Source organism: Spea bombifrons, chromosome 12, assembly GCF_027358695.1.
Source record: "Spea bombifrons isolate aSpeBom1 chromosome 12, aSpeBom1.2.pri, whole genome shotgun sequence".
NCBI lineage: Eukaryota > Metazoa > Chordata > Amphibia > Anura > Pelobatidae > Spea > Spea bombifrons.
In genome coordinates, this window is record NC_071098.1 from 30,567,912 (window position 1) to 30,595,520 (window position 27,609).

Sequence of the window (27,609 nt, forward strand, 5' to 3'; positions counted from 1 at the left end):
ATCTACCACCCTCTCATTAAAGTAATAATGTAAAGCCTGTATTTGTGGCTGGACTGGATCCTTTCTGTGTTTGTTTTTCTCATAAAGACCTTTTGATAGGAAGACATCAGAGAAAGTTCCATGTGAATAGACACAATGTGACGATAAGGTCTTTTATTAGCACACCCATTGTCCCGAACGCGTCATGTATCATCATGTATCATCATTGCTGTTACGGCTTTAAAATATATCATAACCTGGGTGGGTACCGCAAACGTTAACTGTCAGTTTTTTCCATGGCGAGAGCCTCGTTGACCCTGAGCCAATCCCAGCAGCGGCTTCACGATATGTTTTTCTTATACATGCTGGTGCTTCTTTGTGTTTTTTAGCTGCCGTGTCTCACTTCCTCGCACCCTGCCCAGTCTTTAGCTCTGATGGCAAACGGACGAACCCTTCACGTGTCAAAGAGCTGACACATATCTCACACCCTCTGTGTCAGTGGCAGGAGAACTCAGGCTGCAAATTGTCAATGATTTCTAGGTTTATGCTTATCCTCTAAGAATTCACTACTGAAAGGGCAAGTCCCACTGGGAAAAACAGCGCTGTATACAGTGATAACCCCCCCCAGAGCTGTATACAGTAATATAACGCCCCAGCGCTGTATACAGTAATATAACCCCCCAGCGCTGTATACAGTAATATAACCCCCCAGCGCTGTATACAGTAATATAACCCCCCAGCGCTGTATACAGTAATATAACCCCCCAGCGCTGTATACAGTAATATAACCCCCAGCGCTGTATACAGTAATATAACCCCCAGCGCTGTATACAGTAATATAACCCCCAGCACTGTATACAGTAATATAACCCCCCAGCGCTGTATACAGTAATATAACCCCCAGCACTGTATAAATTATGCTAGAGCCCTGCACGGGACTGTGTTCTTATTCCCGCTCCTGCTGAATTTCTGACCATTACTGCCCCCTCCTGCAATGTGTGTCTTCCGCTCCCGCGACATACGTGTCCAATGCCGCCTGCTCCCACAAACATCATTCACAAACATTCATTCCCTCATTCACAGATACTAATCATTCAGATACTTATTCGTTCCTCCAATCACGCATACTCGTTCATACAAACTCCCCCACCGTCTTACCTGAACGGATTTCCCGCGCACTCCCGCAAGGCTCTTGAGAAGAGACGCTGTGTGCGAGCAACGTGAAGGCAGGGACCCGCATCCCGATGCAGTCCTCTACATTATGCTTCAAATGAAAATGGTATCGATAACCAATCATATCAATTACAAGGTTTGGCTTTTGTACATGGGGCTTTATGTTGTTAATGAAGACGCCATTGAATGATGTCACATGTCGTGCTTCCACTGGCTTGGCTTTCTAGAAATGTACAGACACCGTGTTCTAGATACCCTGAGGAATCTGAAGAAAATGTTTATTTACCGGATGTAACTACACCTCTGGACAGCGGATAGTAATTCATGTTCGTAAGCGGTAAGCGTGATCAACCCTGTTTTTCGTAAACAAATGTTCCTGCCCAAGTTCCAGGATATCGATGCCTTGAAATCAAATGACTGATATTGTGCATTCCAAACAACACCAAAAAGTCTCGCCAAAGCCCCATCTTCCTGCCCTCGTCTAACCCCCGAAAATACAAATGTCCACCGTGGGAAATTTGCACCCCATTTTTACTAATATATACCTTATTTTAAAATATATATTTTTAAATATTTCACAAGTAAGACTTAACATTAATACCTGTGCAAGAAAGAAGGAAAACTATTTTATGGGGCCCCATTAAGGTCACACTTTATAGGGTACACTTGGACTAAGAAAAATAATCATAATACGTACATCCTACAAACACCCTTTACTGAACCTTTAGAGGCTTCTTCTAGCATGTTACGTTAGTAAGCAGCAGCAGCTTTTGATGATTGAGTGAGGCAATATTTGACGTGAGTCACTCTTGCTTGACGTGATTGAAGGATTATTGCTCAACAGTGCTAAAAAAAAGTTCCTAATTTCTTTTTTTTTCCAGCTAAAAATGTTAAAAATCCAGCAACGTAGGTGGAACAGCACCTTAACAGCATCTTCCATAGGATCAATTCAACACTTTGCAATCAGTTTACGTTCCCTATACTTCCCTGCCGCTTGGCATCATGTGCTATATACTGTTAAAAAAATATTAGGGCTGCTTGGTAGGATTCTATCCGGAAATGTCGCAATCGCCCGTTGTCACAAGATCGGTTTCCCGTTTGAGAACATCCTTAAATCTGCATCTGTGGACATCATACAGGATGCCAACTGGTTTTCTAAATAACTCTCGGAGACCAAACAACATTAGATGCAAACAAATATGGATTATCAGAGTTCATATATTCATAATTTGGTTATGATAAGGTTATAAAAAATATAATAAATATCAAAAAAACCTTGAGAGTTTGGGTACCATCATGGACAATACATTTAGTGGTATATTATTGCAGCTGTATAACTTTCAGATGTAGATCCTACATCAGTCTTCCAAGACTTGGCCCGTGCTCCACATGCATATCAGGTAAAGCAAAGTTAAAAATGATCTTGTTCCACCTAATGCTATCATTGTCCTTCCCATTCATAGGGGTCTAGTTGAGATTGTAGAAGATAGATGGAAAAAAGAGTTTGGATCTCAGAAGAAGCAAATGTAGGGTGGAGAACGAGGTGAAGAAGAAGAAGACATGCTTACTGAACATGTCCAAATGGAGTGAAATGGGTTAAAAGCAGTATAGTCAAAGCACCTGTGAGAGTGGGGTATGCTGGCCTAGGTCAGCGGGTCCAGGTAAGGTAGGCCTCCTGCTGGAAAACCAACAGCACATCTCCAGTACTTGTAACTGGTCTATTAACTAACCAAGACGGACTTTGTGGCATGTTGACATTAGTGACTTAAATACACCACTGACTGATCAATATAGGTGATGTCGGTGGCCTTGAGGGGGACACAGCCGCCAGTTCCTCTCCTGTATCAAGTCAATAAAGGAAGAGGAGACTCTTTTCATGGAGCTCTGTTCATGGAGCACATTGGAGCCAATGGAAATCGGTGTGGAGGGTTCTGTTCCTTATGAACTAGGGTTAGAGATAGAAGACCGAGATATTAGGAGAAGTTCTAGGAGGAAGAGGAGTCCACTTCACCCCTCAGAGTTCCAGTTTATTGAAGATAACAGGATGTTCATGATCTATATACTGACCGAAAGAAACAATGGGAGGTTTGGATTTACCACAAACAATTCCATTTTATGAAACCAAAAAGTGGAAGTTTCAACATACTCATGCTGTCAGCCCAAAAGTAATTACAAAAAACATACATTATCATACTCAGAATTACTGTTTTATTATAAATATGGAATAATTATCCAAGCGATACAATAGTATTAGATGAATGTTGGTACACCTTAAAGTGACATTACAATATAGAAGAGGTCTCCATTAATGGAGTTATCAATGTCCTTAATTTGTGTCCGTTTCCATGGTTTCTCTAAAAGATGTGACCCTAAAATATTTTTTTCTATTCTTTTTGTGGGCCATTTGAAACTTCAACAAAACTGGACTAACATCTAAAAGCATCCAATGTTTTGCAGTTTTTTTTAACCCCGTCTTCATCTTTAGACCTTATGCCAAATGTTGAATAGAAAGGCTGATCCATTTTTTTTCTTAGGTATCGACAACTTCAACAGTGTTTGTTTTATGCATACATGAGAATCTGCACAAATATACCATTGACCTTCAAAAATATCAATATTAAGTAACAAATGACGATTATTTACTTTATTATTACGTTTTAAGGGATGTTTTAACCCTATAAACTCTTGAGCACAGACCCATCGAGCTCTTTGGTAAATATATAAATGCAGATATCGTGCTGTGCTGGACGCTTCAAGCACCTTATCTTGGCTGCTGTTTTGAGATTATTAAATCAACCACTGGTTGGTTTTTCTATAAAAAAATCCAGATTAGTAGACTGATGCAGGATGGTACTTACTTGTCATATCTCAACTGTCACTGGAGTAAATTATACGAAGATAAAAAGTCAACGTCATCTAAAGAAGGGGTTACATACATTGCTTTCAGTCACTGAGATCATAACCCTTCTCATTTGAGAAGATATTTAGTGCTGTCAAAGTTCAATCAGGTAAACTGGAACTCCTGGTCAGAAAGGGACCTTGACTTTCCTTGGCTATCGTTAGTTTTCCCCTGCTCTTCACTAAAAGCACTTTCGAATGCAGAAAGTATGGACCTCCGTAATGATTCTTTGAATTCTCTACCCAAAAAAACATAGAGAAATGGGTTTAAACAACTGTTAAAGAATGCGAGGCTCGTGGCAAGGGGGCTTCCAACAAGGACAGCAATGCTCAGAGTCTTATTCTTCCAGTGATGCATGACTACCTCCATGACAGAAAGGATGTGATATGGAAACCAACACAGGAAGAAAACAACCACCACTGAGGCCATGACTCTGAAAGGCCTACTGGACCAGGAGAGGTGACTCCTCCTCAGCTTCAGGGCCATCAAAGAGTAGAAAACTACAATAAGTCCAAACGGAAGCAAGAATCCAAACAGAAAGCGAACTGAAATCATGATTTGATGTCTCATGGACCTCAAAGCCACCACTTCCACGTCATCAAAGTCATTCGAGAAGGCATAATTGTTATAACAATGTGTAACATTGGCCTCATCATCTCTGACGGTGTCTCGAAAAGCCAAGTAAGGGGAGCACAGGAAGAATGCGGTCAGCCATACAAACAGAGCAATTATGGAAGCCAATCTTGGTGTTCTATGGTTCTGGGACCAAACAGGTCTGACCACAGACACACAACGGTCAGCACTGATAACAGTGAGCAGGAAGACGCTGGCGAACAAATTGAGAAACGCAACAGTGCTATTAAGCTTACACAGTAAGGTACCAAATGGCCAGTTAAAGCCAAGAGCCGTATAGACAATGCTCAGAGGTAAGAAAAATGTAAAGATAAAGTCAGCAATGGCCAGGTTCAAGAACCATACAGTGTTGACTGTCCTTTTCATCCTAAAACCAGTAATCCAGATAACAAGACCATTGCCAACTGTTCCTAGGATGAAAGCGATACTGTAAATGACAATGGACAGGTAGCGAAGGATGGCTTCCACTTCAGAGGGAATCTCGTTGATATCCAGTTCGTCCTCTTCCGCCTCCCACTCCGACAATGAGGAACCCGGAGAGAAGATTGAGGAGGTAGAGCTCTCCATGTCGCTGAATCCTGTAAAACAGTAATATAGTTATTATTTTAACATTTCCTGAGCATACCTCACGCCATTCATATAACGAAGAACCAAAAGATGCAAGAAACTAGGGGTGTTAGATGGTGGTCACAGATAAAATTCTTCTAAATAACAAATTATTCACCAACACAAATAAAGTTACTTTAAGGAAACTGGAATAAGTTCTGTTCTAACTGCTCCAGTTAGGCTGCTCACCTCAGAGGTAGCACTTCTCAAAGAACTTCTGGTGTGGAAACATTTATGGGTGAGGTTTACATAGGGTTACTGGCTTAATACGCAGACTATATACAGTACATATCTCCACGGTGATATATATTTTAAGTCAAGAATAATTTCTATACAAAAAATGCATAGTTCACATCATTTTTAAAGACGTCCTTTTGTTCCGTCAGAAGACAAGGGGAAGCTCCGATCTCATGTGTTTATTCCCGGGGAAAAATGGGTAGTTTTCTATGAATTACATTTTCCGTGTCCTGATATCTTCACCTCTGGGCTGCAATTTGTTTTTACAACTAAGCAAAGCCTGTTTTTTTCAGAATTCTTCTTGTAACTTGTATGTAATGCTAACTGCGTGCCTGTGTATGTATTATAAACTCATAAATGTGATTGTCTGTGATTGCTTGTCTGTCTTAGTGAATGTGTCTGTATTTTTACCTTTTGCTTGTCTGTGTGTGTGTTTGCCTGTCTATGTCATTCTATGTTTGTCTATGTGATTTTGTGTTTTGAGTAGTTGTGTGCTTTCCTGTCTGTTTTTACCTGCCTGTTTGATTGTGTGTTTGCCTGTCTATGTGATTGTGTGCTTGCATGTCTATGTGATTGTGTGTTTGAGTAGTTGTGTACTTTCCTGTCTGTGTTTTTACCTGCCTGTTTGATTGTGTGCTTGTTTGGCTGTTTGATTGTGTGATTACCTCTCTATGTGATTGTGTGTTTGTCTGTGTATGTGATTGAATGTTTGTGTGCTTGCCTGTCTATGTGATCGTGTGTTAGAGTAGTTGTGTGCTTTTCCTGGCTGTGTTTTTACCTGCCAGTTTGATTGTGTGCTTGCCTCTCTGACTCTGTGATTGTCTGTCTGTGATTGTGCCTTTGCCTGTGTAGTTTTGTGCTTGCCTGTCTGTGTTTTGACCTGTCTATGTGATTGCTTGCCTCTTTCTCTGTGTGCATGCATTACATACCTGCTGCGCTTAGCTCTCTCTCGCTCTCTGTCCTCCCTGGTTCTGCGGTTCCTGCTGTCTGGATCTGAGGATATATCCAGATCCCAATTCCCTTTTGTGACTCATTCCCCGTGTAACCCCTTCCCTTCTTGGTGGAGACTGAAAATTCTGTTTCCGTACATTCACAGGATGGCGATGCTGTGTAATTATTACTTATTATGTATATAAAATCAGCTGATTTTATAGAAGCAGTTCAAATTGCATACATAGTATTAGTAGATGGAAATATGGCTTCCTAGGGCAGGGACTCCTAATTAATATTTAATTATAACACAAAGATCTAAAATGCTAGCACATGTATGGATCAAAAACGTATTCATGTAATATACTCTGTGAACTGGTGAAAGACAGGAAAAGTGTAGAAACAAAAGAGGGTTTTGTCTTAAAAAAAAAAAAAAAAAGTTTCGAAATCGGCAACATCGCTATGGTGATTACACTAGATTTCAAACTTTGCACCAGAGTACGCCCCAAAGGACCATCTGATGTTGCATATATTTCCTGTTGGACCGTGTAATATTTGGGATCGCCGATACATTATTGTACTTTTCCACTTAATTAATGTCCGTTTCCTAATTCATTAACGTCATCCAATTTCTATGAGATAAGGACAAAGCAGGGTTTAACGCGATCTTTAATAAGCACAATGCTCATAGGTCTTAATTATCCAGACATGTTCCTTTAAGTGTAAGCATGACTTGTAGGTTGTCTGCACCTGCGCTGCGGCGTCCTCCAGTCTGCCGTTCCAGATTCTGGTTGTAAGAACTGGGATGTTCTCCGGGAGATCTGCCATCCCATTCCAGCTGTGGCTGGGCTAGAAGTATGTTTTTCTAGAACAAAAGGAAATCAAAAATATGCATTTCTGTCCTTAGCTGCACCCTAAAAGCTCTAGAATATCACCGGCTAATCGAGGAAATCAGGGTTTGTTCTTTGGCTGCAAGAGCTCTGAGATGACAACTCAGGAGAAGAAAAAAAGAGACCAAACCTTTGGCTGAGCATTATCGGAGTTGTAGTTACATTTTTTGGTGGAAAGCTGCATGTTGGGTAGCCGTTACCCAAGCTGGGCACTGGTGGCATCTAAAGCTGTTGCATCACCCAAGGACCCCTAAAAAAGTACCAGGACTGCGAAGCTGGAAAATCCTAAACACCTTTTGTTTGTAGGACATTATCTTGAAAACAGATGAATCACCAGCGGTTTTATCACCTCTGATGGATGGAGGGGAATTGTAAAAACTTCCCCGAAAGCAGAACTCGCTGGCTGCGGTTGGGAAACTTTAAAGGTGCCGTTCTACAACGATACCACCATTAATGCAGCTAATAAACCTTAGCAGATTTGTCTCTTTCCTTTGGCAAACAGCCTATCAGTGCTTGCTTTTTGCATCACATGATAATTAGGTGGGTCCGTGCAAAAATAATGACGCAATCAACCGCTTAAGTCATTAAAAAATTATTTTGGGGGGAGGTTTTGGACGTTCAGCAGGACTGGAAATATGCTTTAATTACAAACTCGTTAAAATCGGCACAGGAGCGGAGACTGTATATTTAAGTGGATAAACTCGAATATCCAGTTTCACGCTCTTTACTCAGATTACGTCCTGAAAAGAGTATTTTAAGTACTTTTTCTCCGCAAAATATATTTTCAGAGCTCCTTCCAGCTGGAAAAGGAATAAATAACCAGCACAATGTGCCAAATGTTCAGGGGGTTTAGATTGTAAGCTCACAAGTCGGGCCCTCTTTATCCAATCAGTTCTAGTTTGGTCAGACCCTTTGAGTGTATAAACTGTGAGAAGCTCTGCGGAAACGATTATAAATACAATTCTTATTATAAATAATGATCATTTGGAATGATGGATTATATCCTGAAAGAAAATAATGATAATACTAATACTACTACCAATAATAACAATAATAATAATAATAATAAATGGAACGAAACATTGTATATCACGAAAGAAAATAATAGCAATAATAATAATGGAGACAATGTATTCAGGGGAAAAATGGTTAATTCTGGCTGAATCAGGCATTAACAAAAGGAGGAAAAAAAAAATTGTAATAGTGGACATGAGAGGACCACGGCTCGCACGTTAATAAATAGATCTCTGTTGTGTCCTGAGCTGCCAAAAAGAAGGAAGTAAGTGTAAAAGCAACAAAATGTAACAAACACACGCGCATTGTTTATTGTGTGATATGTTCAGAACATACGTGTTATCCAGGTTTTTGTCAGTGCTCCTTTTTTTTTCTTGATTCTTAGTATTTCAAGTAGGATTTTACTGCTGGCATCTTTAACGCTCATCTGGTCTGTCCGTGTTTCCCGATGTACAGCCCTTGGTCTCGTCTTTGATTCAGGAACCATATGGCTACCCCATGCATGTTTAAGTTCCTTCAATGGCCGTTCCACTTATCCGCTGCCCTCTTAGTAATTCTGTTACTTACTAAAATTTTATCTAAAGAGCAGGATCAGTTTTGGCAACTCGAGCCAACTCAGTTCCATGATGGAGTACTAGCCAGATGAGGACATCCTCAAACCTCAAAGTATCTCAGAATGGGTCCCATTTTCCACTGGAAGGGACAACCAGCACCAGTAACAGCAAGGTTTGGGATGCGTAACGATACCCTACAGAATCCTTATGTGAAATGTTAAAGAGAAAGAGCAGCTTAGAAGGGCCAGTTGGACATTTTCTGCCATTGTTACGTATTGAGTAACGTTAACTCCAAGAAAGCACTTTGCAGAAAAAAAGAGTTAACAGTAGAGACCACATACTAAAAAACATCGTGCTTTATTGTCAGTATCAAAGCAACAATTCTCTTAATTCACGATGATTCACTGGTCGGATGTTTGGACAGATATAATTATGAGGCGGTGGTTTTTGGTGGCGCCCGGTGCTCGCTTGGTTCCTGTTCTCTGTCTTGGTTAACGGGATTTTGACAAAATATGCTATTTTCAAAGAATGCATACAATACCCCGTTTGGGGGGGGGCAGGTGCAAGATAAAACATTTAGCTTTAGAAATAATGTTTTGGTCCATTTCTCTGTGACGCATTCAAGCTAACAAAATAGATACTTTTTAAACCTCTGGTAGGACTGAGGGCCTCCAAGTATTGGTTGCTTGAGTCCAATTCCGGCCTCTCAGAGCTGCTGGGGAAGTGAAAGGGGAAGTGCTTTGGGGAAAGACACCTCAGAGGTTACGAGGCACACACATGAGTCTGCCACCCACAAGATCTGAAAGCTGACCCATTCCCTCTCCAGCGGACTTGGTGAGATCCAGTCTCCTTCCTGCTGAGATTTCAGAAGACACTTAAAATGTAATTGCCCTCCACTGAATCCCTCCTGCCCGATGTGTCCCACTGGATGGTGGTGACCATCTACTGAGATGGATGAATTAAAAAAAAAGGGCATTGCATGGTCTGTGTCTTTAACCCAAACAAATTAAAGGACGTCAAAGTCCATAATCTAAGAACCTTGCCGTTCACAGAAAAGAATTTTATGGCAATGACATCATCGTCCAGGTCTGTGATTTCACAGGCGTAGGTGCCCTGGTGGTAGGGCCTCGTCGGCTGAATCAAAAGAGTCAGGTCTTCTCCAGTATGAATGTTCTTAAAGTAGGAGAGGTCTTCGTAGTAGTTGATGCACAGTCCTGCTGCCCATTACTAGCCTTACTTGAAGCTTTACCAAAAAACTTTTTTTTGGGTTGTTTTTATAGAATTTTGGCTGAACTCTTTAGCAGCGGTCGTCGTCACCGCTGTCGGATATTTTACCAGCAACAGCAGATGGGAAGGTTGCAATTTTGACTTTTTATTTTATTTTTTTTACATTCCTGCGTTTAGGAGGGGAAAAACCCTAAACTAACCACCGCGTTCTTACAGCTTCACCCGAGATCTGAATGTTGACGCAGCTGTTACCGCTGCAACTAGAATTATTCTCGCTCGTGTATTTTGTGTGAATCAGCACCAAATCCGTGTATGGCTTGGCCCTGAAATGAATGCGTCAGATTAAAACACATATAAATCACAAATAGAGAAAATTTATGAAAAAAAAGCTAAACATTTTTTACAGATTATATCTTCAAAGGAAAGTTATTATCCGGTTGAAATTTAATTTCATTTGTAGTCATTCATTTTAGATAAATGTCAGAATTCATAAAAAAGCTCTAAAGGAGAACAGCTATAAACTCTAGAGACCTAGCTGGACCTGTAGCACAAATGAAACAGGCGCCTGGCATAGGATGAGTTAACATGAGTATTCATTTAGTGTTTTTACCAAATCTTTTAAAATGTTAAAAAAAGATTTTGTGTGTTTCATGATGTCATGTCATACTTCTGACATGGCCAGTTACGTTATCGGCATACCTGGGAACTTTCTAAATGAGCTGACCCCGAGGCTTTTGAAATATTAACCCTTTAATTCGGCCACTTATCAAGCAGTGATATCAGCCATAACAAAAGCACCAACCGGGAGTCTTATATATGATCACAGCGGGGAGAATAGGAAGGAGTCGGCTCTGTGACCCCAAGAATCTGCCCCTTCACCCTGAGACTGGGGCAGAAATTCTGAGCAATACACAAAGACTCCCTGCTTGTGAGCTTTTGAATTTAGACAGTGAGATTCTGGGAAAAGATCCTTTGTTGAGGCCAAACAATGTTTTGAGACCAGGGTCCAGACTGGTGATGACAAAGTGGCCCTGGCACTTTAAGGCCAGCAGTCGCCTGAGGCTGGATATGCACAGCCAGATCTTCCACCAGGCTTATCCAACTACAACACCCGGTCTGCCGCTCCAGTGGTGGGTATGGGGCACCAATGGCCAGCGGCCCACCAGGGCACATTTCAAGACTTTTTCATACAAATATGGTGCACATAAGTTGTCTGCTACAAACACAAAAATGGAGCCAGAGCCAAAGAAACAAAAACAAAATGGAGTCCGAACAAAAGAAGCTTTGATGTGAATAGCAGCTTGAGCAAGTCTTTCCTATTTAAATGAATAGTTCCCATAGTATGAGGAATTTTAGGGAGTAGTAACTGCTTATCTCTCCGAACGTGAATTCCACAGGTTGCTTCACCATTCAGACCGATTCATAACCGAGAAGGAATTCTCTTCTAGAGATTCCCTATCTGGTCAAGGAGAAACACCAGATGTTTGGAAATGATTCCTCGGACCGGAGCGCCTCTCGGAAGTGAATAACGGGAAAAAATACACGATGACATTTCTAATTATAATGAGTAACATCCATAATTCTGATTGGAGGATTTCAATCAATAGGTGGAGATTATGGTAATAAGCAAAGTCTTTAAACGTTTATTAGACAAAGCCGGGGAGGAGAAAGAATTGATTTTGGGCTTTCGAGATTTAGGACCATATTTTTACTCTGATTTAATTACTTTGATTATCTAATCATTTTTATATTTACCATCTCCTGGCCAACTGGAATTTGATGGCAATTGCCTAATTTTAAGAAAGATACTTTTCCTTCCTCTTAATTTTTCCCCTGAACCTTGATTTGGATCGACCGGGACCAGTTGGACCCCAGCAACACGTGGCGATAAATACAATGGAGTTTTGTTATTCTGAATAGAAGTGAATTTTGTCTGCGATTATCCCTGTTTTGAGGAAATAATATAATTTATTATTGTATATGACGGCTTGTGAGACTGCAGCTTATAACCCGTAACGGCAATGATGTAAAAAGGTATTTTTTCCTGGAATTTGGTATATTTTTCTGAAGTTTGACATGATTTATATAATATAATTTATATATAAATGTAATATATAATTTATAGTATTAAAATTATCACTAAGAAGCTATGGATGATAAATAAGACATGTGATCGGGAAAGATTTGGGTTCAGAGATAATATATAGGGAATCTCCTTAACCCCTTAAGGACAATGGGCGGTCATTGAAAACAATGCATGTATGGGCTTTGTCATTAAGGGGTTAAATTCATATTGTCGATGAGATCCTACAACGATTAAAAGCACCAGAATTTGGTGTATGTGATAGAATATTGTTTTTTTTGCCCTATTTTATCTCATTAAAATCCCTAAAGGACAATAATACGACGGTATGAAAGGACGGGGACAGGGAAAGGGTGGCGGGAGTCCCGTTTAACCGGAAAGGGTGCGACAAGCAGCTGGTTAGACAAAAATATTTTGTGGGAAAGCAAAGCCCAGTCTGCCTGAACCACGAACTTTCTAGTATCCCGCAAACTCACTTCACGCTCTTATGATCCGTTTTTAGCGGGAGTAACGGGAACATATTAACCTGCGCGTGACCGCAGCTCTTCTTGTGACACGTCTGACGCGGTGGCAGCTCTTTGGCGATCTACTGGGGGCAGATGGCCTTACTGGGACCCCGGGCCACTCTTTCCTGCCCTGATGCCCCTCCGTTCTAAGACATAATAATTGTGCTGATGTTAAAGAAATATATACTTCTGCTGGGAGGCTGTTCCACCACCGCACTCTCAGTGTCTCTCGGTGAGACAGAGAGGAGGACGTTGATGCGGTCTGAGACCGTGACAGTTCCTCACTCTTTCTAAAGCCTTGTGTTGGTTACGCAGCACTGAGTACACTGAGTGTTTCACAATCCCCAGCTTATTGTGTAATCGGACAATAAGGGAAATATCTGTTGTGTTACTTGTGGTCGTTATTATTAGAATTTCAAACCTGGAGAAACCTATTTTAGTTACATTTTGCATGTAAAGTTATAAAGAGCCGTTTACCTTTATATTTCTCTTTGATGGGGAAGTCCTATGGAAAAATATTTTCCCCATGAGCATAAGCCCAAGGGCTGTATACAGTAATAACCCCCCCAGTGCTGTATACAGTAATATAACACCCCCAGCGCTGTATACAGTAATATAACCCCCAGCACTGTATACAGTAATATAACCCCCAGCTCTGTATACAGTAATATAACCCCCAGTGCTGTATACAGTAATATAACCCCCAGCGCTGTATACAGTAATATAACCCCCCGCGCTGTATACAGTAATATAACCCCCAGCGCTGTATACAGTAATATAACCCCCAGCGCTGTATACAGTAATATAACCCCCCAGTGCTGTATACAGTAATGTCGGTCAGCGACAAAAACCTGGTTTTATCCCATTTTGTCCCAATAAACCCCCTTTATCTGCAGACCTGGAGCCGCCGTTGCTGTCAGTCATGTGATATTTTGAGTGACTTTCCCAGACACCACACTGAGCTGATGCTTTACGGCGATGCTAATGAAGTCCGTTCCTCCATAGACTTTTATTAGTCAGAGAGTCCAGCTTGGTGATTAGGACTGAGCCACAGTTGTTTCCCACAGGCATGATGATAAGGAGTCGGGGTGTTTAGTAGATCGGGGATCAGATAACAGAGCGAGAATCATACAAACGGCTGATATGCAGCTGCCTAAAAACATTATATTATGGGGTAAATGAAGACAACACCCCAATATATTCAAAAACATATTTTTAATAAAATACTAAATGGCAGTAAGTAAAATCAACTAAATCTGTAATTATGGGATAGATTCTACCATTTGAAATGTTATACAATGTATTTGATCTATTAACCAATTACCATAGAGGTGCATCAATCTCAGGCGATATAATCCAGCAAAAGAGATGATCTCCTAAAATGGGTAACAATTGGTTCCTCGTTGGGGAGTTTTAAACTAACTTCTCAGCAGTTCCTGAAAATGCTTAGGAAATCAAACTGTGATGTCATCATTGGGAGTGTGTATATATATATATCTATAACGGGAGCGGCTAAGGACAATGCGATACAGAGAGTGACGAGGCTTTAGAGGAAGGTGCCGTTACCCAACAAACAGTAAGTGGTGATAATAGAATTGTCATTATCACCAGTATTAGTAGTTTCGTTATGTTTTATTACCCGACATAAAGTGTATCTGTTATTTAATCATATTTTTTATGTTGCTACTTATTAGAAAATGTATTTCCTAAAACCTGAGATAAATTTATCTCCAGTAATTGAATCTGGAACATAGGCTACATAGATAGATAGATATTTACGCACTTTCTAGGCAGATAATGCATCAAATATTTATTAAGAATTTAGTCCTTTTCAATAATTTTGAGAAGCTGTCTTTTTATCTATACATTTGCATCATTTTTATGGCGGATGAAATAAAGATTAGGTCATTAGCGCACCTAAATATCTTTATTACAGTAAAGATATATATTTTTTTTAACAGCAATATTCGTTCTGTGTTGCTATTGTGTTATGTTTTCGTTCTGCATCTCCTAGAAGTGGAACTAGGCGGGAGGAGATAAACGACATGTGTGTCCACGCAACACGCAACATGTATTACACAACAAGATTGCATATTGAGGACGACCGATAAGCACATTAATGCAACTAGTGGCTGCTAATCTGGTGGTTATGGATGCTAATCCTATCTATGGAACCCCATAAACCCCCCAAAAAACATAACTTGGGTTATATACAAATATGTATTCTTCATTTAAGAAGGATTTGCGTTTTCTCAACCATTTTCCATTTCTCTTCTCTTCTCTCTCTGGCAGATTTGGTCTGGGCAATGGAGAACATAACCAGCGTGAGTCCGACCGGCACCTATAGTTATTATGACTATGAAGACGGAGACCGCGGTATACATGGCCTTAATGTTTTTACTCTGTGTATCTACACGGTGGCCTTCTTGCTGGGGACAGCAGGAAACGGTCTGGTTATCTGGATCGCTGGATTCCGGATGAAGAAAACCGTCAACGTGGTGTGGTTCCTTAACCTGGCCATTGCCGATTTTATCTTTACTTTCTTCTTGCCCTTAAGCATCGTCTACGCAGCCATGGGGTTCCACTGGCCCTTCGGCACCTTCATGTGTAAACTAAACAGCGCGGTTGCCTTCCTGAACCTATTTGCAAGTATCTTCATTCTTACCGTCATCAGTCTAGACCGCTGGATTTCCGTGGTGTTTCCCGTGTGGGCTCAGAACAACAGGACGCCTCGGTTGGCTTATGTCGTTATCCTGATTGTTTGGGTTCTCGCAGTATGTTTCAGTTTAACATATTTCATCTTCAGAGACACAGATCAATTTGAAGATGGAACCATTGGGTGTTACAACAAGTTCCATGATGAATACAATGATCTGTTTCTACTAAGACATAGGGCTACAGTGATTACAAGGTTCATCGTTGGCTTTTTCATCCCTTTCACTGTTATCATCGCTTGCTACAGCGTGATTGCGTCGCGTCTCTACAGAAATCGCATGACCACGTCTACCAAACCTTACAAGGTTATTCTGGCTGTCTTGATCTCCTTCTTTTTCTGTTGGTTTCCATATCATGTGTTCTCCTTTTTGGAATTGTATGCCGTAACTCACTCTGTTACGTATTTTGATCGGGTCCTACAAGTTGGCGTCCCGCTCGCCTCCAGCCTGGCCTTCCTCAACAGCTGTGTTAACCCTTTCCTCTACGTCTTTATCGGTCGAGATTTCAAGGAGAAAATGAGGACCTCGATCCAGTCTATCTTTGAGAAAGCCTTCAGCGAGGATAGTATGCAGACAGACCTCAAGAGCAAAACAAAGTCATCTTCTGAATCTCATGTTGTTTGAATATCAGTAAGTTCTTTGCAGGGAGGTAATGCGGAAGCTGCTTAAGAACAGACACGGATCCATACATGCTAACTGATTGGGCCATACTCTGATTTTAAAGATCCCTCGAATGTTTTCTCTACTTCCACCTTCACGTGGCGCACTGGGTTATTCAACCACCTTCTCTTTGCCTTATGCTGTGCCTACCTTACACAGACTATAAACTTGTGGACTAATTGCCAAGTTAATTGGGTACCCGTTAAAAAGTGGTCGTATTTTGTGCCTGTGAAAACTAAACAAGACATATTCGATTGTTTTAAGAATAGCAAAGCCTCTGTATAATGCACAATAATTAATCCAGTGTTTGGAAGTAGTGTGGCTCAGGGGCAAGAAGTGGGATCCTGTAGTAAAGTGTTCATTTAGTAGAGTTCTACAGAAACGAACGTCAACAGTGCCCTCTGGTGGCCGTTTGTGTGTGTCACAAGAACTAACGTTACCTTCTGCAAAGACAAGCTAACGCATATTACATTTTATGTAACTTTCCTGTGACTTATTTACTTATTTTAGCAGGAATGCTCCACAATGAAAGAAATCTGGGGGTATTCTGGTAAAATATGTAATTACTAAAAAAAAACCTGTGCGTAAAGGCCTTTGTCATTACCCAAATGCAATATGTTTTTCATTACAGTGTATTTTTGCCGGGTTATATTTTGGCAAATGTTGCTTTGTGTCTTATAAGATCGAAGCATTGATTTGAGAATAGAAGTTGTTAATATTTTATTTGGTTAACAAATATTTTGCCAGCAGATAAGTCTAGTCGTCCGTTTCTCCTGCTTTAAAGACCTTAATCAGTCGTTGGTCTCGTCTTAGATTCAGGAGCCGTATGTCTATCCCATGCATGTTTAATACCCTCACTGTATTACCACTCTCTACCACTTCTGCTGGGAGGCTGTTCCACTGAAATGCCTGTTGGACAGTAACCAAAGTAGAATGCAGTTTATCTATGTTATACTTTTGTTTATATTGACATGGATTTTCGAATAATTTATTACATTTTGGAACATGCGTTTAAAAATGATCGAAACTCATGTGATGAGTAGTTTTATTGATTTATAACTTTACAAATGCTTTAACAATTTTACTTAAAATTCTAAATTGTAGTTACCACTAAATCTGTAAATGAACACGTTGTATTGCAATATCATAAAGATATAATAAAAATATATATTACTTAGAGTTTTGCTAAATTGACGCATCATGCTCATGTTTTCATGTTTAGGACTTTTATTTGTGAAATTGAAGGGGAAAAAAATTATATATTTTTAAATATTTTTCTCCATTTTAATTTATCAAGATAGCAACAAACTTAGCGGCTCACTGGTCCACCAGATGGACGGACAGTGGTGAGACACTATGAATATGAAAAGCTATAAATATATAAATTTTTCCCTAAATTCCACCATTATTTGGCAAATCAGTCTTTAAAGCATTAAAATAAATAAAAGGCTTTAGAGAAACAACGGTTAATTTATCTCGGCACAAGTCAGCTGAGACCAAGAACATTTATGTGATAAGATTATAGTTCCAAAAAAGAATACTGAAGGAGAAAACTTCATTTTAAGATTAGCAACTATCTGATAACACCGTTCAAAATAAACAAAAAAAAGGCATAATCCGACAGAAATTTACTGTCCCAGCAACCCTGCTAGAGAGGACTTCATCTACGAACGAGAGACAAAAACAAAAGCGCGGAAGACGCTGTGGAGTACCAGAGATCACGGTAGGACTTCGTATCGAGTTTCTGTCTATTTGGAATACATGGGGTGCACCATCAATGTCTATGCTCGGGTACTGGGGTGGAATAACCAATTATTACTAATACTTGGTTGGGAAATAAAGGTCAACAAACATACACTGTATGGACAAAAGTATTGGGACACTTGACCATTACACCAACGGTGTACATAGACATTACACAGACATTAATATGTAGTTGGTTCCCCTTTGCAGCCATAGCAGCTTCCGCTCTTCTGGGAAGGATTTCCACGAGATTTTGGGGAGTTTTTGTGGGAATTGTTGCCCATTCATCCAGTAGAGCGTTTGTGAGGTCAGACACTGATGTTGGCCGGTCAAGTTCCTCCACCCCAAACTCATCCAGCCATGTCTTTACGGGGCTTTCTTTGTGTGCTGGGGCGCAGTCACGCTTTAATAGAAAGGGTCTGTCCAGAGTCACCATTTGTGTAAAAAGCCTTAATTTGATTTACATTCAATAAAAGGAATACTAACATCCAACGAGAATTGCTCCTGGGGGGTTATAAATGATGCCCCTTGAAGGATCAGTTATGAAGCTGACTTCAAACTCCATATTTATGGCTAGAAATAACTCGATATAATTCTATGGCTGCCATGAAATAGAAACGTGTTTCGTCATTATAGATCTAGAACAAAAAAGTAAAGTCCTATTTGTTTTTTTGGGTTTTTTTTGGTAGGTCCATCATGGAAACTCCAGCTCCATTCGATTATGACAGCTATAACTGGACTCTTCGGGATTATAACTACAACGATGATTCATTTTATGTTTCATTTTCATCATTTTTCTACATATATTTCTCCGTTCAAATAATCTGCATCGTTTGCTACAGTTTGACTTTCCTCGTCGGGATAACGGGGAACAGCCTGGTCATCTGGATTGCTGGCTTCCGGATGAAGAGCGTCAGCTCCGTGTGGTTCCTCAACCTGGCCATAACAGATTTAATCTGTAACATTGCGCTCACTGTCCGAATAGCAGAATGGGCGCTGGTTCTAGGCGGCTCATTTTTGGGAAAAGGCTTATGCGCTCTTGCGGAAAGCTTCTTATTCTTCAACATGCTTACTAGTATCTTTTTTCTGACGACCATCAGCATCGATCGTTGCGTGTCCATCTTCTGGCCACTTTGGTCCAAAATTCACAGGACACCCAGATTGGCCAAAATAATCTCCGGGGCTCTTTGGCTGGGGTCTCTTGTGGTCAGTATATGGTTTAGAGCAGCTTATTCATTTGATTCCTATTTACCAGAATGTTTTCCGAGATATATGACAACACTTCTCACTTTGGAAAGAAAACGTGTGAGTTCTATGTTAGTTTTTAGACTTGTCTTCATGTTCGCTGGTCCCTTCTTCATTATCCTAGTTTGCAATGCCCTGATAGTTTACAAACTGAAAAACCGCAAAAGATCGAGAAGTTCTCTTCGACCTTTCAAGGTCATCACCGCGGTAGTGGTCTGCTTCTTCATCTGTTGGTTTCCGTACATCGTCTGGCCATTTGTACCGCTGGGTGGCAAACACTGGAAAGTAGACATGCTAACGACCGAAATTTCCATTTGCTTGGCCTACGTCAATAGTTGCATCAACCCAATCATCTACGTCTTCTTCTGCCAGGAATTTAAGGATAATTTCCTGAAGTCGTTACCAGAAAAACTGGAAACTATCATGAGCGAAAAGATCGATCTCAACACTGGAGAGGTTGATGACGCCAACGCTGTGCCGTGTATGTCGATGAAAGGTCACGATGACGCGGAAGCGTACGCCGAGACTCTCAATACCACTCGAGGCGTTTAGGGATTTGCTTGCGCGGAAAACAAAAGTCTGACAAAAGTAGATGATGTCGAGCAAAAGCACCACGAAATTCTCACCACTGGCCCCAGCCATTTTAAGTACGGTCCGCCATTTTAAGTTTTTATGCTGTCCGGTTAAAGCCTATTTCTCATCCATTTACAAATGAGGCGTGTATTTTAAAGCTTAGGCTGTAAGATCTGTGGCACAGGGGCCTTTTTTCCTAATGTACTCATAGCTATAGTAGTCCGCTGTATTTATTATATGTCTGCACTTATTGTACCCCCTTTATTGCACTATACAATATAAAGAGCTATACTATAAAATATAATATACACTCTGCCTAATAAATGATATATAAATATATATGGAAAAAATATAATATATATATATATATATACAGAGAGAGAGAGAGATTTTCTTTGGAAATGTATTATTCCTGACATTGTTCAAGTTTGGATTTATGACCCTTACTTTTTTGTTATTTTATTCAGTAACCTGGGTTATTGTTCACACCGCAATACATTTTTTACGAATATATATATGTATATGTATCAACCCAATATATATATATGTATATTATCATGACAGTGTTTTTCTGTTTTTATTAATCTACTGTATAAATATGTGCATTCGTTTTTTGGCTGACTTCCCTAAATTCCTAATGCGGAATAAAAGAAATGAAAACAGGTGTGAAAGTAAAATAAAACTACAAACGGATTTTTACCGTGATGCTTATTGTGTGACTGCTAGGACTCCCCTAAAAGCTGATTATGAGGAAAGCCCTGCGGATACACACACACGACATGAAACCAGCGAGCCGAGGAATTTCATACCATGTGGGGACTGTTTAATTCCCCAGGGGGATCTGAGACTCCACCAGAAGGATGATGTTTGGGCTCGTGTGTCACAGCCTTGTTTAAATATCTCAGTGGTTGTGCTCGGCATTGTACCTATGAGTGCCTTCAGTAATGCATTGTGTGGAAGTATGTCTTGTCTCTTATTCCACTTAAAGCTTATATCCTTCTTCTGCTACATTTGTACACAACGAGCTCCTCATTCTATCCCTTACATGCAAGGACAGTGTGGCGGCCCCGTAATGATTTTTCTTCATCAACATCCATGAGTTGTTTTAATCCAGCCACACTCCAATACCCCAGCATGGACGTTCCGGTTGTGGGGATCTTGCTGAATCCCAATAGTAATAGAATAGCTCGGTGTTGGCTGAGATGTTGGCTGTACTCCATGTGAGGTGTGTTGAGTGTTCCACTGGATTCCATTAACCTAGTTTATAAACCCACTGTACATTAGCCTGATACATTTTCTACCCTGAGAACTTTAGTAGCTCCGTCTTTATCATGTCCGTATTGAGTTAAAGATATTACGGTATCTCCGAAGACGATCTCTCTGATCAACCAGCCATTCGCTCTTCCTGTGAATTCAACAGTTTTATTTGTCCTTTTTAACGAGTTAGTCGTTAATAAACTGCTTGGACAGGGAGAAGACGGTCGCTTTATTTCAGGACCAACAATAAAGCAGGTAAGATATGATTGGCTTAACTTTAAACTTGTAAACAGAAGACAGAAAAAGAATTCTAAGAGCATGGACATTCCATGGATGGAGATATTAACCTTGATCAGGTTTACCAAGTGGTTTTGTATTTCTAACAATATAATATGGTGGTAAAACGTTAGAATTAAATTGGAATAATTGTTTGAAGAAATGTCATAAATGAACGGTTACCTTTCTTAGAACCTGCCACCAGATCAGCACCACCTGCCCAGTTTTCCTGCTGTAAAGACCCCAACCTTAAACTTGTTCTTGTCTTAGATTCTTAAAAGTATATATAAAATAATTAAACTTTGTTGATGGACTGGAAGGCTGGGGATTGGTAAAGATTTACTTTGATAAGAATGATCTTTGGTATATTGTTGTAAATCGGAGAACTTTTCAAAACAGGTCCAGATTCCATCAACTGCCCAACCCAACATCCCAGCCCGATGTCCAACCAGTTCGATCGTGCAGGTGTTTCCCTCAGTCGTTGTCACACTGTGATTCTTGAAGATATAAAAGTATTTAAACTGTTAGGAACGGCAACGCTTAAAGGATCCATCAATCTGACACATCAGCTTATCCCGCCGTCTTCTGACAATGGTCTTATGACTTCTCTACGTCAACTTCTAGGAGGTTTCATGCTCAACCTAAACCAGTATCAAATGCTATTTTGATTCTAAATGCTATTAATATCGATGGTGTGATTACATTTAAACTTTGTTACATTGAGTTAACTTTTTTCTTTTGTTGCAGGCGGCAGAGTGGATTTGGAAATGGCGACAGAAGATCCTTTCCTTTCCCGCATTGACAATGCCACTACTGACCCCGCACCGGAAGACCCATATTATAGTTATTATGTAGAGTTGGTTAAAATCATATCTATCATAGGTTACAGTATAACGTTTGTCTTGGGGGTGGTGGGGAACGGGTTGGTCATCTGGATCGCCGGATTTAAGATGAAAAGGATGGTCAACACGATCTGGTTTTTGAATCTGGGAGTCGCCGACTTCACATTCGACCTGCTCTTGCCTCTCCTTATAACAGAATGGGCAATGGACGGGCACTGGCCCTTTGGGTGGATAATGTGTAAAGTTATAAACACTGTTCTTTTTCTAAACATGTCTGTCAGTACCTCCTTCTTGATGATCATCAGTATTGACCGTTGTGTCTCCGTCGTGTGCCCAATATGGTCCAAAAACCACCGAAGCCCCAGATTAGCCATAATAGTTTCAAAAATCGTTTGGCTCCTGTGTCTGACCCTCAGCTCTCCATACCTTGCTTTTTTTGATGTTGAACAAGAATTCGGGGAAAATATATCCTACTGCGTTCCTGTATATGCCCAGGATTACCAGAAGTATAACGTACGGCACAAGGCCATGCTCCTTACCAGACTTGTGTCCATGTTCATCGTTCCATTCTCCGTCATCCTGGTTTGTTATGGCATCATTATCATTCGACTAAGAAGAAGCAGGAATCTGTCTGTGTCCAATCGACCATTCAAAGTTATCGTTTCTATTGTCTTCTGCTTCTTCTGCTGTTGGTTTCCTTTCCACTTCTGCCCTCTGTTAGACTTTGCGTACCTTGATACCACCTGGGAAACAGATCTGATTGTGTATTATCTATCGATTTGCTTGGCTTATTTCAACAGCTGTCTCAACCCCATCTTGTACGTCTTCATCGGACGCGACTTCAAAAAGAGCTTGATTAGATCGATCCCGTTTCTCCTGGAAAGCACGTTTCGGGAGAGATGTGACTTAAACTCTGAGAATCAAGGTGATCAGACGGTTATGGGGACAGAACTGGAGAGTTATAACGCATGATCTGTGCCATTCGTTGTGACCGATAAGCTTCGTATTTCAGTCGTCCATCGTCATTGTGCTGTGAATGGATGTAGCAGTGATCTTAGACATGAGAATATGTCAGAATATATAAAAAAAGTAAAGATATTGTTTTGTCTTCAGTTTATTTTTGTGCTGCGTTCTGTATCTATCTTGTATGTAATCGTCTGTAACCGTTATCAACAGGCTGATAATGATAATGATACCTGTATATATATATATATATATATAATGTTAAAATAAAGATCAAAAATTATATTGGAATTATTTGTTTTCAGCCTTATCCTTACTAATGTACCCCCGTGTTCTGCCTCTAGGGTATTTCGATCTAGAAGAACCTGTCTCTGCCCACATTTTTGGGTTTAGTATTTTTTGTTGGTATTCTCGTGGTCATCGTTATCTGTCGCTGCGTGAGAATCTTCTTCCTTATCGGAGTTTTCTGGCCGCGAGCAACTTAGTTTCTCTGATCTTTAAGTAACGTACGATGAGACATTAGAGCTGCTCTCGCTGTTATTGCACAGCCGTTCGCTACGGTTCAAATACATGAATAATATTTAATAAAGTAGACGTTGATGAGGAGGTAAGCCCTGGGGTAGGTTCACGGGACATCAAACCAGAAACCCAAGGGATTTCATACAATGCCAAACGTGGGGACTGTTTTATTAGAACAAAATGTTACTTTTAGGGCTGGAAACACAAAAAATGACATATCTTCATAAGGGGCTTCTTGACCATAACCACTAAAATCTAACCCAACTGATCTTTGTCTAATTGAGTCTTTACTCCCCTCCAATTTGCTCCGTATTGGACTTTTTAGTGCCTTTGACAACGCGTTGTGAGGATATGCGTTCCTTCTCCGGCTACCTTCATACATCACTGGCTTCTCATTCTATCGCTCAAGTCCAAGGACAAAGTGCGGCGTCGGTCCATGAGCTTATTCTTCTTTATCAAAATTCAGAAGTTGTTTAAAATCTTTTTAGGAATGTTCAGCCAATACTCCAGGATAAAAATAAGAGTCACTGTTGAGGGTCTTGATAAATCCCAATGGTAATAGTGAAAGAATGATGTTGGCTGTACTCCATCTGGGGTGTGTTGAGTCTTTCCTTGGATTCCATTGAATTTGTATTTAAACCCACTTGATACATTTTCTTCCCTGAGAACTTTAATAGCTCCGTCTTTATCATGTCCATATTGAGTTAAAGATATTACGGTATCTCCGAAGACGATCTCTACGATCAACCAGCCATTCGCTCTTCCTGTGATGTCAACAGTTTTATTTGTCCTTTTTTAAAGAGTTAGTCGTCAATAAACCGCTTGGACGGAGAGAAGACGGTCGCTTTGTTTCAGGACCGACAATAAGGCAGGTAAGATATGATTGGCTTAGCTTTACAGACTGTTTGTAAACAGAACGCAGAAAAGGAATTCTAAGGACGTGGACATTCCGTGGGTGGAGATATTAACCTTGATCGGGTTTACCAAGTGGCGTTAGTGCTGCTACATTGTATTTCTAATAATGTAATATGGCGGGCAGTTGGCAGACTTTGAGATAAGGGGTAACTATGTAGCTACGGGTGTCTCTAGGTGTGGGTAGTTTTGCTGTCTGTTGGGTTTGATGTTAATGTAGGACATTGTAGGAAGGTTAGAGAAGAGCTGAAAACATTGTGCAGGTGTTGTCTCTTTGGTGCCAAGAGTCCGTTCCACTTAATTGGAATATGTCTTATGTGAAAAGCCGTGTGTGTGAACATCTACCACCCATGAACCTTTCTCCCGACTAAAAGGAGGAGTTGCTGTGTGAATGCGTGGTCTCTGTGTGAAGCAAACTGTGATAAAATGAAGGCGGATTGGTTAAACCTCAAAAACATAAACTGAGAAGCTGAGGAAATATATAAGAAGCACATTAAACTTTGTTGAAAAAAAGGGACAAATGGTAGATGTAAAATATTTACTTTTTGATCAAGCAGGTCCCCCCCCCCAATCATACTATCATACAGTCACGCTGTGATGTTCCTTATTCTGGAAGGTCTCAAAGTTACAGCTAAAGTAGTAAGTAACTACTAAAAGGCAACACTTAAAGGATCCATCATTCTGACACATCAGCTTATCCCGCCATCTTCTGAAAATGGTCTTATGACTTCTCTACATCAACATCCAGGAGGTTTCATGCTCAACCTAAACCAGTATCAGAGTTTTAACATTCTAAATGCTATTAAATCGATGGTGTGATTACATTTATACTTTGTTACATCGAGGTAACTTTTTCCTTTTGTTGTAGAGCGGATTTGGAAATGGCGACAGAAGATCCTTTCCTTTCCTACATCGACAATGCCACTACTGACCCTGCACCGAAAGAAGCATATTATAATTATTATGTAGAGTTGGTTAAAATCATATCTATCATAGGTTACAGTATAACGTTCGTCTTGGGGGTGGTGGGGAACGGGTTGGTCATCTGGATTGCCGGATTTAAGATGAAAAGGATGGTCAACACGATCTGGTATTTGAATCTGGGAGTCGCCGACTTCACGTTTGACCTATTCTTACCTCTCCTTATAACCCAATGGGCACTGGACGGGCACTGGCCCTTTGGGTGGATAATGTGTAAAGTTATCAACACTGTCCTTTTTCTAAACATGACTGTCAGTACCTCCTTCTTGATGATCATCAGCATTGACCGTTGTGTCTCCGTCGTGTGCCCAGTATGGTCCAAAAACCACCGAAGCCCCAGATTAGCCATAATAGTTTCAATAATCGTTTGGCTCCTGTGTCTGACCCTCAGCTCTCCATACCTTGCTGTTTTTGATATTGTCGAATCTGAAACAAATAAATCCTACTGCTTTGCTCTGTATTCCGTGGATTCTCACAAGGCCATGCTCCTTACCAGACTTGTGTCCATGTTCATCGTTCCATTCTTCATCATCCTGGTTTGTTATGGCATCATTATCATTCGACTAAGAAGAAGCAGGAATCTGTCTGTGTCCAATCGGCCGTTCAAAGTTATCGTTTCTATTGTCTTCTGCTTCTTCTGCTGTTGGTTTCCTTTCCACTTCTGCCCTCTGTTTGTGTACCTCGATACCACCTGGGAAACAGATCTGATTGTGTATTACCTTTCGATTTGCTTGGCTTATTTCAACAGCTGTCTCAACCCCATCTTGTACGTCTTCATCGGACACGACTTCAAAAAGAGCTTGATAAGATCGATCCCGTTTCTCCTGGAAAGCACGTTTCGGGAGAGATGTGACTGTAACTCTGAGAATCAAGGTGATCAGACGGTTATGGGGACAGAACTGGAGAGTTATAACGCATGATCTGCGCCATTCATCGTGACCGATATGCGGTTTCCAGCTTCGTAGATCAGTCGTCCATTGTCATTGTGCTGTGAATGAACGTAGCAGTGATATTAGACATAAGAAAATGTACGAATATATAAAGAAAAAAAGAATTTGTTTTCCCTTTAGTTTATTGTTTTACTGCTTTCTGTATCTTTCTTGTACTTAATAATGAATCGACATGCAAATGTCAAATAACATACAATGTAAGAAAAACAAGTTAAAATAAAGATATCACCCTTATATTTAAAGTATTGGTTCTTCCGCATATCACAGCCTGTTCAGGGCTGATCAAAATCGTAAGGGGCTGTTCAAGATATTTTACATATATTTTGGGCCACAGATGGAACTACTGGGGTGTTTCACCAAAAACTATTCGGACACATTTTTTGTTTCATTTTGTGGTCCATTCATTTTCGGACAACAAATTTTATTTCCTGCCCTTCTGGACAAAATCCGGAGGGCTTTTTCCATTCGGAAACAAAATTTGTTGTCACTCACCCTCATTCACTCTCTTATGCTATCTCACTCATTCTCTCCCACATACTCGTATTCACCCGTTCTCTCAAGCTCTTTCTCTTACCGTCTTACTACCTTCTCCATTTGGAACACAATTTATTATCATTCACCTTCATTCTCTCTCTTGCTATCTCATGCTCTCTCACGCCCTCTCACATTCTCTCACACCCTTAATGTCTCCCAACCATCTCCGCCAACCACTTCCGTGTGCCTGTCTCCTTTGCCCCGGCATTAGCTCTGTTAATCAGGCCTCCCACAGCACTTCTACAAAGGGGTGGAGCCTCCAGACATACCCTCTCCCCTGGATTGGAGGAATGGGGAGTGTCCCCATGGCTCCTCCCTTTTGCTGAAGTACTCCGAGAGACCAGCGTAAGGAAGATGGATTTGCAGGGAAAGGGAAGCATTTCTTCTCCTGTGTGAGAATCCGAATGCCCAAGTCTATTAACCATGGTTTCCTCGAGTCACGATGCCATGATTTAAGTAGAGACTTAATTGGGGTGAAAAATTGGGAAGCTACTCCATCCATGGCGTGTTTCACACATATGGCCTCTGCTTAATAATGTACTTTTGAGACCTGTTGTGGTCTAAAGTAAATAAGACCAGGGAATTTTTAACAAATATAATGACCTTGTTGGGAAATTAGCTAATTGATTAGTTTGATGGGGATGTGGGATCGAGGGAAGGTTTCTTAAGGATGGGGGAGATGATGGCATGCTTGAATGAGGATGGAAAT

At 40.5% G+C, this 27,609-nt stretch overlaps 5 protein-coding genes across 5 annotated transcripts; 4 read left to right on the top strand and 1 right to left on the bottom strand.

The window, feature by feature from the left end:
• Window positions 1-3,343: 3,343 nt before the first annotated feature.
• On the bottom strand, window positions 3,344-5,251 carry LOC128470339 (chemerin-like receptor 1). The gene has a single exon (XM_053452216.1). The coding sequence runs from the start codon at window positions 5,249-5,251 to the stop codon at window positions 4,157-4,159; it is 1,095 nt and encodes a 364-aa protein (XP_053308191.1). The 3' UTR covers window positions 3,344-4,156.
• Window positions 5,252-15,033: 9,782 nt separating this feature from the next.
• Window positions 15,034-16,147, top strand: LOC128470302 (chemerin-like receptor 1). Its single transcript, XM_053452167.1, has one exon. The coding sequence runs from the start codon at window positions 15,038-15,040 to the stop codon at window positions 16,067-16,069; it is 1,032 nt and encodes a 343-aa protein (XP_053308142.1). The 5' UTR covers window positions 15,034-15,037; the 3' UTR covers window positions 16,070-16,147.
• A 2,397-nt stretch (window positions 16,148-18,544) lies between these two features.
• On the top strand, window positions 18,545-19,645 carry LOC128469727 (C3a anaphylatoxin chemotactic receptor-like). Its single transcript, XM_053451529.1, has one exon. It carries the CDS (start codon window positions 18,545-18,547, stop codon window positions 19,643-19,645), a length of 1,101 nt encoding a protein of 366 aa, XP_053307504.1.
• Window positions 19,646-21,639: 1,994 nt separating this feature from the next.
• On the top strand, window positions 21,640-23,060 carry LOC128469729 (formyl peptide receptor 2-like). The gene is made up of 2 exons (XM_053451530.1): window positions 21,640-21,826; window positions 21,947-23,060. The coding sequence occupies exons 1-2, from the start codon at window positions 21,640-21,642 to the stop codon at window positions 23,011-23,013; spliced, it is 1,254 nt and encodes a 417-aa protein (XP_053307505.1). The 3' UTR covers window positions 23,014-23,060.
• A 2,256-nt stretch (window positions 23,061-25,316) lies between these two features.
• Window positions 25,317-26,441, top strand: LOC128469730 (chemerin-like receptor 1). The gene has a single exon (XM_053451531.1). It carries the CDS (start codon window positions 25,317-25,319, stop codon window positions 26,334-26,336), a length of 1,020 nt encoding a protein of 339 aa, XP_053307506.1. The 3' UTR covers window positions 26,337-26,441.
• Window positions 26,442-27,609: the final 1,168 nt, after the last annotated feature.